Source organism: Coenobita brevimanus, chromosome 30 (assembly GCF_032717465.1).
Source record: "Coenobita brevimanus isolate Jiangsu-jjx chromosome 30, ASM3271746v2, whole genome shotgun sequence".
NCBI classification, from domain to species: Eukaryota; Metazoa; Arthropoda; class Malacostraca; order Decapoda; family Coenobitidae; genus Coenobita; species Coenobita brevimanus.
The window spans coordinates 45,204,987-45,218,595 of NC_136983.1; the positions used below are offsets into that span (position 1 = coordinate 45,204,987).

General features: G+C 40.8%; 1 protein-coding gene across 1 annotated transcript in view; it reads right to left on the bottom strand.

The window, feature by feature from the left end:
- Nucleotides 1–258: 258 nt before the first annotated feature.
- The window catches only part of Nup44A (nuclear pore complex protein Nup44A), a 35,794-nt gene continuing 22,443 nt past the window's right edge, over nucleotides 259–13,609 (bottom strand). The window contains exon 7 of the mRNA XM_080268923.1: nucleotides 259–1,276. Within this exon, the coding sequence (XP_080125049.1) occupies nucleotides 1,092–1,276 (185 nt within the window). The 3' untranslated portion in view covers nucleotides 259–1,091. The remainder of the gene's footprint in view (nucleotides 1,277–13,609) is intronic.

Sequence of the window (13,609 nt, forward strand, 5' to 3'; positions counted from 1 at the left end):
CCTATAACCCCTAGTGGTATTACATGATCAAAAAAACTCGTCTTCCCTTAATACCTTGAACACAATGTCTTCCAATTTTATCCTTGCTGCTTCCAAATTTCATTCAATTAGGACTCTTGCACTGAAGAGGTCAATGAATGCAAGAAGTCAACCCAAAATTGTCTTCCTCAATTTGTATTTCCTCCTGCCTATGACTAGTTTTATAAGGGCAATGTGTACAGGGATCTCAAAATGAAAGGATCTTGAGTTTGGCTTTTTTATTCAACTTTTTCTAGAAGGAGCAACTTTTCTGTAGGTTTTCAGTATCTTGTTCTTTACTTTGTACACAGTAAGAAAATAGCACATAATACATTAATATACTGCGCTGCAATGGAAAAGGCATCTACTGTAAAAGAATGGTCATGATAATATTTTGTACATAATGCCGATATACAATTCATGTGACACTCCATCATCATGAAAAGCACACTTCTATTTATTCAGTAATTACACATGATAATATAAGCCTCACTTGGTATTCATTTTTTTGGGGTGTGGGGTGTGGGGGGGGGGAGAAAGGGCAGTGGGTGTGAGTTTCTATTAAGTGTACAGTAAGTGCAAAAACTGTATGTCAATCTGTTAGATGCAAGTTTGAAGTACAGAATAAATGTATGTATCTGAGTGTGTGTATACAGTATGTGTGCATTAGGGAAAAGGAGGTCAGTATCAAGGAAAATGAATGTGATATCCCACTGAAAAAGAAAATCTAAAGTATTAGTATATGCAGGTGTGTTAGACTATGTGAGTGTTATATTCATTTTACTCTAACTAGTACTGCCATCTCTCCATCATTAATACAAAGTTGGAACAAGAGATCAATATTGAAAAGTGGAGCCAGTCAGGAAAATGTGCTATGGATAGGATGTACAGCCACATCTTTGCCTTTTTCTGTCATTGAGTGACGTGAAAAATACAGCAAAATGATGAAAATCTAGGTCAGTTTTGAGCAAAATGAGTACAGAGTGTGTATATGTGTATGAAAGATACGTGAATTAGAGTGCATTTTAAGGGGAAGGTAAGTGTGTATATTTGTATGTCTGTATCAGGGATGATCAATGCCATGGAACATGAGCAGGATGTGCTGTAGGAGCCAGCTTGAAGTACCTGGCGGTGTGTTGGCCTGTTGCAGTTGCACCAGATTGTTGTGTTGCATTTCCTGTTTCGTTCCCATCACCAGGACTCTCAACCGCATCTCCTCGTAAGATTGAAATGCACTTCCAGATGTCTAGGTAGTTGGCTGTAAGTTAAAAAGTTTCTATCAATATAATCAGTATGTTTAACCTATTTCAAACAATATACTGGAATGTACTAGTGTTGTGATGACGGGTTGATTGAGATGGTTTGGGCACGTTGAGAGGATGGAAGATGACAACTGGGTGCAGAAGGTGAGAAGTGTGATCATCAAGGATGGGGTTGTGAAAGGCAGAAAAAAATAAAAAATAAAAAAAGACCTAGGATGAGGTCATAAAGTGTGACCTCAAGGATGAGGGAGGCTGCCAGAGATACAGCAGCGTGGAGAGCCGCCATTAGGTGACAAAGACCTATGCATGTAAGCATGTTGGAGCCTTTATAAACAATACAATACAATAAGATCTTCATTAGTCTCCATTCTACACGTACCATAATTATAATGGTGAAAATGGAGAATGACAGACCAACCTTAGTGCATTTACTCTATTCTCAAAAAAGATCCATAACCTCTTTCAGTGAGATGATGGCCAAGAGTAGTCAGTGTGGAGGGTTGATTCCAACAGTAACCACGAAGACTCATTTCTACCTCATAGCTAAGGCTCATAAAATTTCATGCAACCACAAATCATGATCATCCGGACCTCCTTTCCCACCCTAGGGCAGGGTGAGGAGTAGCAATGTCCAGACAGCCCAAATCTGCCCAATGCAATGGGCCACGCTTCCATTCACTCATCATTCAAGCCCCCGGAATCCTGGCTCTATCAGATATGCCAAAAACATTCACTACGTTCTGTAGCTTCATATAATCGTATCTGACAGAGTGAATCCAGATGCTGCCACGTTAAAAAGGGGTACCAAAAATCCCTGATTACGCACTTCTCTTCACAAAATTCATCCAGCCAGCTCGTTCTCCTGTCAGTTCCCTACCCTCACCGACTTCCAAACCTCTCTTCCTCACACATTCATCCACCATATCTCTCCATCTTCTCCTTGGCCTACCTCGCCTCCTCCTTCCTTCAAATTCGCTCAGATATACCCTTTTCACCACTCTACTGTTATCCATTCTCTCCACATGACCATACCATCTCAGTACACTCTCTTCAATTCTGGTGTCCACAGACTTCCTCACTCCGCATCTTTCATGAATCACATTATTTCGTACCCTATCCACCCTCTGTACTCCACATACATTCCTCAGCAGTCCCATTTCCACTGTTCTCACTCTTGACTTTTCATTTTCATGCCACACCATAGTCTCACATCCATATGTTAAAGTTGGCACTAACACTCCTTCATGTAAACCTCACACAGCTGCAACACTCCAGCCTCTGTTTCTTATCAAGGCCTTCATTGCACCAGCTACTTTTCTTCCTTGTGTCACTCTACTTTCAACTTCTTTTGCACATTTTCCTCTCTCTTCTATCACTGTACCCAGGTATTTGAACTCTCTCACCAATTCCAGTCTCTCTCCATTCACTGTTACATTGCACTGGGAGTCACCTTCTCTCTGAATAACCATCACTTTACTCTTTTCTACATTTACTCTCAAGGAATGTCATTTACAGACATCAACAAAACTACTGTCAGGTACTTGCAAGCGGTACTGCATCATCAGCATACAACAAATTTGAGATATTCCATCCATCACCATTCATTACCAATGCCATCCCTCTCTCCATTACTCGTGTTTTTACTTCTCTCATCACCCCATGCATATATATACTGAACAACCATGGGGACAACACACAACCTTGTCGCACACCCAAACTGATCATGAATCATTCACTTAGATGCCCATTAACCCTTACACATGCTTCACTATCATCAGAAAAACTCTTGACGGCACCTAGCAGCTTACCCTCTACACCGTACATGTGTAAAACTTTCCACAATCCTTCTCTGTCCACTTTGACATATACTTTTTCCAGATCCATGAATGCCATAAACACCTTATGGTCCTTCTCACAAGCCTTCTCTACTGTCTCACAGCAAATTTTTGGTCCACACATCCTCTGCCACTCCTAAAGCCACCCTGTTCCTCACTCACTAGGACTTCTGATATCTCTCTTACTTTCTCTATAATCTATCTATCTATTGCCAGATGCCTCAATCCCGTACAGGGTGGCCACAAACAAATCGCCTCTACGTAGCCCTGTCCCCCGCCATTTCACTGCCCTGCTCCCAACTCACACCCCCCTCTCTCATATACCTCTCTACTCCATCCCTCCATCTCATCCTCGGCCTCCCCTTCCCTCTCCCCCCCTCCACCTCACTCACATATACTCTCCTCATCTGTCTCTCACCCTCCATCCTCTCCACATGGCCAAACCACCTCAGTGTGTTCCTCATAACACTTCCTATCACATCCACATCCACACCACAATGGTCCTTTATATCCTCATTTGTCAGCCTGTCTCTCCATGTGACTCCACAGGCTCCTCTTAAATAACTCATTTCCACTGCTCTCATTCTTGACTTGTGCCCTTCCAACAACGTCCAAGCTTCACTTCCATACGTTAGCGTTGGTATCACAATACTGTCATGTAGTAACTTTTTCACTTCCATGCTCACCTCCCTGTTTCTTATCACTGCTTTCAAGGAACCAGCAACCTTTCTTCCTTGTTGTACCCTTTCAAGCACTTCACCCTCCAAACTTCCATTCTTACTCATCACACTACCCAAGTTCTTAAATGTACTCACATTTTCCATTTCCTCACCATCCAACCTCACTGTATCTATCTATCTATTGCCAGACACCTCAATCCTGTTTGGGGTGGCCACAAACAAATCGCCTCCACGTCGTCCTGTCCCCCGTCATTTCACTGCCCCGCTCCCAAATCACACCCCCCTCTCATGTACCTTTCCACCCCATCCCTCCATCTCATCCTTGGACTCCCCCTCCCTCTTCCTCCCTCCACCTCACTCACATACACTCTCTTCGTCAGTCTTTCACCCTCCATCCTCTCCACATGGACAAACCACCTCAGTGTGTTCCTCATAACACTTCCTATCACATCCACATCCACACCACAATCCTCCTTTATATCCTCATTCATCAGCCTGTCTCTCCATGTGATTCCACAGGCTCCTCCTAAATAACTCATTTCCACTGCTCTCACTCTTGACTTGTGTCCTTCCAACAACGTCCAAGCTTCACTTCCATACGTTAGAGTTGGTATCACAATACTATCATGTAGTAACTTTTTCACTTCCATGCTCACTTCCCTGTTTCTTAACACTGCTTTCAAAGAACCAGCAACCTTTCTTCCTTGCTGTACCCTTTCAAGCACTTCACCCTCCAAACCTACATCCTTACTCATCACACTACTCAAGTACTTAAACGTACGCACATTTTCCAATTCTTCACCATCCAACCTCGCTGTACATTCACTGACTTCCTCTCTCAAAGACCATCACTTTCCTTTTCCCTACATTCACCTTTAAATTCCGTTTCTTACACACTCTCCCAAACTCATCCACCAAGCCTTGCAGCTCCCCTTCGTCTTCACTCAACAACACAGTATCATCTGCAAACAACAGTACAGGGAGTTTCCAAACACTATCCTCTCTCACCAGGGCCACTCCAACATCCACTACCCTACCTTGTACCTCTTTTATTACCCCATCCATGTACAGATTGAACAACCATGGAAACATGACACATCCCTGTTTCAACCCAACCTCCAAAGAGAAAAATTCACTTAGTTCGCCATCCACACGCACTGCAGCCTTAGCACCATCATACAAACTCTTCACAGCATTCAACAACTTTCCATCTACTCCATATATTCTTAATACTTTCCACAATCCTTGTCTATCCACCCTGTCATATGCTTTCTCCAAATCCATGAAAGCCACATACAACTTCTTTCCTTTCTCTAGAAACTTTTCCACTAAAGATCTAAAAATGAATATCTGACCTACACACCCTCTTCCCTTCCTAAAGCCTCCCTGTTCTTCTCCAACTAATTCCTCTGTTCTTTCTCTAACTCTGTCAATAAGTATCCTACCATACACTTTTCCTATTATACTAAGAAGACAAATGCCCCTATGACTACCACACACTTCTTTTTCCCTTTTTCCTTTGTACAAGGGAATAATTATACCTGACTTCCAATCCTCCGGGACTCTACCTTCCTCCCAGGCCAATCTGCACATCTTCCAAATCCATTCTACTACTATCTCTCCCCCATGCTTCAGCATTTCACCACACACTCCATCAATTCCTGGGGCTTTCCCCAATTTAACTTTCTTCATTGCTTCCACAACTTGTATCCTACTGATTTCTTCCTGTCTTCTCACCTCCCTCCTTCTCCCAGCCATCCCCCAGCCACTTATACTCGCATTACTTCCATCCTCTATGTTCAACAATTCCTTAAAGTGTTCTTTCCATCTGCTCACTTTTTCTCCCTTCTCCACTAGTAATCTACCATTTTTATCTTTCACTCCCCTGCTAACCTCACTTCCACCCTGTCTTACTCTCTTCACCTCTTTCCAGAACATTTTCTTACAGTCCCTCCACTTTACACTCAAATTCCTTCCAAATCCCTCATCCACTCTCTTCTTACTCTCTCTTACTAATCTTTTCACTTCTCTCTTTCTTTCTACATATAACTCTCTCTTCCGCCTCTCAACTTCTTCCACGCCCCTATTTCTCATCCATTCATTGTATGCTTTCTTCTTTTGTGCCACAGCCTGTCTCACCTCTTCAGTCCACCACGCTGTTCCTTGCACCCCCCCTCCGTCTTCTCTTTCTCCCACACACCACATCACATGCTGCACATATTTCTTCTGTAAATATCTTGCACACACCTTCCTTCCCCCATCTGCTCCAATTCATATTTGCCCAATCATTCCTCCACTTCTCTCTTATACTCTGCCTTTTTCTCATCGTCTTGTAACCTTTCCACTTTCCTTGCAACTACTCCTTCCTCTCGTCTTTCCCTTCTTCTATTCCTCCATCTTACTTGTATCCTAATTCTAGCCACCACCAAGTAGTGGTCAGAAAGTCCACTCCCCCAACCTCTATAAGCTCTTGCATCCATTACATATCTTCGCATCCTCTCATCCACACACACATAATCAATCATTGCCTTCCTTTCATTCAGTTCACCACCCACCCTTCTCATCACTCGTCATGTATACCTGTGGATCATTTTTTACCTGAAGAGGGTATTGGTTATCACCAACCCCCTCCCACCACAAATGTCCACTAACGCACTGCCATTCTCATCTATCGCAGCAGGCAAACCCCACTCACCAATTATTCCATCCACCTTCACATGCCCTACTTTACCATTCATATCACCGATCAAAAACACTCTCTCATTCCTTCCAAACTTTTCCAGGCACACTTCTACATTTGTCCAGAACTCTTCTCTCATTCTGCTAGCACAATCTTGCATTGGCGCATACACACACACACAGGGAATCGTCGGAGGTAGACGTCCGTCACCGGCGCACCATACCAGCTCAACACGGCCAGAGGCATTACCTAAATAAGTATCTTTGAATGAGTCAAGCTCTGTACCAGGTTAGACTAAATGATTTTTCATTATTAAAAGGAAAAGAAATAATAAGTTTAAATAAAACTGGTTCAAACAGAACACAGAACCACGATGCGTTGAGTCAGCTGGGTTTGTTTATTCTACAGCAACACGGGGAAAGTGTACATACTCTGTTCATTTAGTATTACAAAATGGATACATACTTCAGTAAAACAAATTTGGAAAAGAAAAGGGATAAAACTAAAAAGCAAAATGATGATTTCTACCAAGAACTGGTTGAAGTGGAGACTCACAACAGACTGGTTGAACGTGTACACGAACTAGAAATGGCTTTCAAAAATGAAATTGATGAAATAAAGAAGCAAATGCACTTGCAAAAGGAAGAGATAGAAAAACTAGGAAGGGAGGCCAATAAGAAAGACACAGCCATCAGTGAACTAACAGTGGAATTGAATATGCTTAGGAAGAAAATGAGTGAAATGGGAAGTACAGTAGTCAATCAAGAGAGTGTTATGGAAGAGTTAAAAAATGACACAGAGACAATTAGACAAGCAAGTAGTCTTATGGACCAGAGCAGTGATATTGAGGAGAAGATAACACAGGTGAATGAAGCTGTGCAAAGCTACAAAAATGATGTGGAAACCACGTATGCTGAAATGGTGAAAGTAAAGAAAGACTTAGAAACAGGGTGGAGGAAAAAAGCATTAAAAAGGAAGTGAAAAGAATAATCCAAAACAATCCAAAGTTAGTCAGAGATTCAGTAGAAATAAATAAATCAATAGTAATCACTGGTATAGAAGAGGAAGAAATTAAAAACAAGATCACTAGAGACAAAAAGGAGATGACAAATGTAATGAGCTTACTGAAAGAAGTATCAGAGGAAATCTGTAGTAAAGACATAGAGGAACACAAAAGGTTAGGGAAATACGAGAAAAGCAAGACAAGACCTCTAAAGGTGACTTTCCAGAGTGTAAACACTGTGGAAGAGATACTAAAAAATGCAAAGAATCTTATGGAAAAAGAGGAGTTCAAAAATGTATGGATAAAAAGATGTCTAACACAAGAGGAACTGGAATTACTGAAAGAGAAAAGGGAGGAAGCAAAAACAAAAAATGAGGGAAGATCAGAAGAGGAGAAGAAATTTTTTTACAAAGTAATAGGATTGCAGGTACGAAAGTGGTACACAAACAGGATGGAAGAAAAAGGAGGAAGTTAGTAGAACCATGTCATGACAAGCATATATAAACAAGATGATAAAGTTGATGTACTCAAATGTGGATGGAATGGTATCTAAATTACTAGAGATGAATGATTATGTCAGAGAAAATGAACAACAAATAATATGCCTAACTGAGACAAAATTAATACCAAGGATATCCAATGACATACTAAACTTAGAGGAATACAATATATGGAGATGAGACAGAAATTTAAAAAAAGGAGGAGGAATTATAATATTAACTAAGAAAAATCTAAAAGTCAAAGAAATAAACCTAGATATACCATCACAAGTAGAACTGATTGCAGTAGAGATCGACACATCTGAAGGTAAAGTAATTGTATCCAATTTGTACATGCCACCCAGATCAAACACATGGGAAAGAGATCAATATGAGGACCTGGCAGAGAGTACAATTCAGAGTTTAAGATCATTACTACATAAAATGGAAGAGAAATCGGAAAGAATTATACTAACTGGGGACTTCAATACAAATATAAATTGGAATACTCTAGATATAAATAGCCAAGAAAGCTGCTGGGACCAAAAGCTCCTGGATCTCGTACAAGAGTTTTTCTTAACGCAACATGTGAGGGAAACCACTAGAAAAAGAGGACTTGATGTACCTTCAGTGCTAGACTTAATACTTACTAGGCAAGAAAATGACATTGACAGTCTAATATATCACCCTCCACTCGGCAAAAGCGATCGTGCAGTACTAAATTATAACTTCAGGATAGCATATGACAGTAAACAGCAATGACAGTTACAAAAAGAGCCTAAACTATAAAAAGGGAAATTATCAAGACCTGAAGAAGTATTTCTTAGAAGTTGATTGGGAAAATGAGCTTAGAGGACAAGATTTAAATCCTGTATATAAAAAATTTTGTGAATTTTATGAAATAGGAGTCCAGAAGTACATCCCACAGCACAAAGAAGCAGATAAGAAAATACAGAAATGGTTCAATACAGAATGTAAAAAATCAAAAGAAAGAAGAGATTTGTTGTGGAGTAGATACAGAAGACACAATAGTGAAAGGGCGTATAATAATTACAAACAGGCAAGAAACGATTATACAAGAATAAGGAGGGAAGCCCAAAAACAGTTTGAGGAGGATATAATAAATAAAAGTAGTGATCAACCAAAGCTGTTTTACAGCTATATCAGAAGCAAAACCAAAGTAAAAGATATAATACAATCCATTACGGACGAGGGAATCACATATACACAAGAGAAAGATATTTGTGAAGCACTAAATAAGAATTTCCAATTAGTTTTTACAGAAGAAAAAAATTTTGAGAGGGACTATGTGGAACACGCATGTCCACACATACTACCAGATATACAAATAGCAGAAAAAGTAATACAAGAGGAGTTAAGTAGATTAGACAGAGGAAAAGCAAGTGGTCCTGATGAAATTTCATGTTGGGTATTACGAGAATGTGCAAAGGAGTTAAGTAAACCATTATTTTTAATTTTCAAGAAATCCTTGAGTCAAGGGAAACTACCTGATATTTGGAAAAAAACAAATATAGTCCTATTATTCAAGAAAGGAAATAGACAAAATCCTCTCAACTACCGACCAGTATCACTGACCAGTGTTGTAAACAAGGTATTAGAAAAACTTATAAGAAAAGCTTGGGTAAATCATCTAGAAGAACACAGTATGATAACAGAAAGACAGTTTGGTTTCAGAAAAGGAAAATCATGTGTTACTAATCTTTTGAGATGACAGAGTAACAAACACAATACAGGAAAGGGAAGGATGGGTGGACAGTATCTATTTAGATTTCAAGAAAGCTTTTGACACAGTACCACACCAAAGACCTTTATGGAAACTGTACCATCAAGGAGGAATTCGAGGCAAACTGTTTTGTTGGATGCAAGACTTTCTCATAAAAAGAGAAATGAGGACAGTACTAAGAGGAAACTACTCATCATGGAAAGAAGTGACTAGTGGAGTACCACAGGGTTCGGTGCTGGCACCAATCATGTTTTTAGTGTACATTAATGATATAAACAGTAACACTGGAAAGAAGAGCTATCTGAATATGTTTGCAGATGATGCAAAAATACAAAGGAGAATTACTAGCACAGACTCTTGTAGGGAGCTACAAGAAGAATTAAATAAACTTCATGAATGGAGTAGTACATGGCAAATGGAATTCAATGTGGACAAGTGTCATGTAATCAAGTTTGGTAAAAGTGGAAAAAGACCTGACTGGGATTATAAGTTAGGAAATAAAACCCTATACACATCAGAAAGAGAGAAAGACCTAGGTGTGATTATCAATAACAGACTATCTCCGGCTGACCACATCAGCGAGAAGGTACGGAACATGTATACACTGCTTGCAAATATGAGAATAGCATTCACATACATAAATGAAGACATGCTAAGAAGGATAATAACATCATTCATTAGACCAACCCTGGAATATGCATCAGTAGTCTGGAGTCCTCATCTCAAAAAGCATATAGACAAGATTGAAAAAGTTCAAAGGGCCGCTACAAGATGGATACCAAGCTTAAGGGACCTAAGCTACGAAGAAAGACTAAATAAACTGAATCTACCAACACTACAGGAGAGAAGGAAAAGAGGTGACATGATAATGCTATATAATTGCATATCAGGAAAGGAGAAAATAGACATAAATGATTACTTAACATATGGAGAAGCATCAGCAAGAGGACACTGCAAAAAACTGCATAAGAAGAGAGGTGATAAAGACGTAAGGAAATTCAGTTTCCCAAACAGAGCAATTGATCAATGGAATGCACTACTGAATGAAATAGTGTGTGCCAAAACAATTCACAAATTTAAGGATATGTACGATAAATATGGCTTAAGACACGAGACAGTACGAGCTTGACTCATTCCTGGAAAGATACAATTAGGTAAGTAATTAGGTAAGTACACACAATCGCTCACATCTGTATTCCAACTTTCAACTTTACCCACACAATCCTTGACCCAACTGATTCATACTGTCTTATGCTCTTCTTCCATCTTTTACTCACAACTATACATACTCCTTCCTTTGCCCTCTCATTCTCACCTACTCCTGCACATATACCCCATCCATACTCCCATTCTCTCACACTTTCTCCTCTCCATTTTGTTTCAGTCATTCCACATACATCCACTTTTGCACCCTCAAGCACCTGGACAATCTCTCTCTCTTTCACCTCATCATTCACTCCTCTTACATTCCATGTAGCCATTATCAAGTCCTTTGTCCGGTCCTGGGTCGTCATCGTTTGGTCAGTCCTTGTCCGAGGCTTTTTGTTTGTTTTTTTAGTTAGCTGTTTTCCAGGGAGGGGCACTAACCCTCCGCCAACCCTTTTAGTTGCCTTTTACAACAAGCAGGGATACTGGGGGAGTATTCTTGAAAAACCCCCCTACCCCCAGGTAGGGTACTCTGTAGGCACAGTTTCACACATCCATGCCTTTTTACATATCTCCAACAAGCACTTCATTCCATTCTCTCCACTACACTTAAGCATCTCTTAATACACTTCATCAACCCCAGCTGCTTTCCCATTTTTCAGCTGCTTCACAGCGCTCTTCACCTGTGTGAATGTCACGTCTCCTGGCACTGCATTCCTTCTCTGCACACCCCCAAATCCAATCATCATGTTTACAGCTGCTCTCCTCTTTCTATTTCCATTCATCAGGCTTTCAAAATATTCTTTCCATCTGGTCCTTACTTCACCTCCATGGGTTAATAATCTACCACCTGCATCCTTCACACCATCACATTTCTTTCCACTTTCACTTCTACATTTCCGCACCGCTTTCCAGAATAACTTTCTACATTGAGAGTAGTTTGCATTAATTTTTCTTCCTAGATCCTCATTTACCTCATTCTTTTTCCTCTTCACAAGTCTCTTTACGTGCTTCTTGCTCTCAACATATTCAGTTCTTATTTCAACTGAACCCTTATCCTATAACAACTTTAGCCACTTCTTCCTCTTTTCCTCCACCGCTCTCTTTACCTCCTCATTCCACCATGCCGTACCTTTCTTCTTTGTTGTTACTCTTGCCACACCACACACCGCTTTAGCATTCCTAACTAAGCAATCCCTATATGCATTCCACAGGCTGTCCAGATCCATTTCATTCCAATTCAGTAATTCTAACTCGTCCTCTACTTTGGTCCCGTATTCATCTGCCATTTCTTTGATCCTCAGCTTCTCAACTTTCAGTCTTTCTCTCTGATTGCTCCTCTCTCTCCTGATCCACCTCACTCCTCTCAGCTTGAGCTTGCATACCACAATCATATGATCTGACAGACCTCTACATCGTCCTCTCACAGCCCTCGTATCAGCAACCATTCCCATCATCGACCTCTCTACGAGCATGTAGTCAATCAGGCCTGTTTCAACGCGATCCCCATTCCCTCTATACCATGTATATTTATGTGCATCTCTGTGTTTGAAATATGAGTTACAAATGCACCACCTCTCTCCTGACACATATCCTTTAGCCGCTTCCCATTATCATTTTCTCCTGGTACTCCATAACAACCCATTATGTCATCCTCAGGACCAGTGCCTACTCTTCCATTCATATCCCCCATCACAATCACTTTAGAGCTCCTGGGCATTTCTCCCACTACTTTGCCCAGTTCATCCCAAAACCTGTCTTTCTCTCTCTCACTCCTGTCCTCACACAGTGCATATGCTACAATCACTGCCACTTTCACCTTCTCAAACTTGAACTTGACATACATACTAGTGATGTATTGGATATCTGCCTCTGCGGAGCCTCCGCAGTGAAAATAATGTTCGCATTACTATCCGCGTCAGCGTCTTCAGACAACAAAAGCTCCGCATCATTATCCCCCACCGCGTTTTCAGATAATAAAAGCTCCGCATAATAATCAGCCTCCGCGTCAAAGAACTGCAGAGGTTGTTGATCTCCACCCATCCAATATTTCTCCTTTCTCTTTTTGTCATAATTCTTTTTCTCTCTCCTTTTCATCCACAATTCTCTTCTCCGTTCCTCTCACCTACCAGTCTCTCTTCCTCTTTCTGTTTTCTTCTCTGTTACCTCTCTTCCTCCCTCCGTCTCTCATTGTTCCTCTTCTCTCTCTCTCTGTCACAATAGTTACACATGCTATCTTAATATATACATGCATATCTGGAATAAAGCCAATACTATTTCATAATGTGTAAAAAAAATCCGCGTCCGCAGAAATTAATATCTTAACCTCCGCAGTTTTATCCGCAACTGCATTTTATGAGAAATAGATATCCGGCTCTGCCTAAAATTCGGTATCCGATACATCACTAATTTGTAGTCTCTCATTCCATTCTGCCACACCTCATTCATCAACAAAGCAACTCCTTCCTTGCATCTTCCTCGCACATTCATTCCCGATCTTACACATTTCACACCCTCCCACTCCTCCACTTCACACCTTTTCACACAATGCTATCACAGCATATCTCGCACTCTTGAACACATTCATCACTTCCACCCTCTTGCTCTCCTCATTCACACCTCTCACATTCCACATGGCCACGTGAGTCTGCCCATTTGGTTGGGGCCCTGGGCAGGTACTGGGCCCTCCAAGGCTTTCTGAAACGACTGCCATGATTAAGTGATTTTGGATAGGGGAATCTGGGGACCCTTAACCCTGCCAG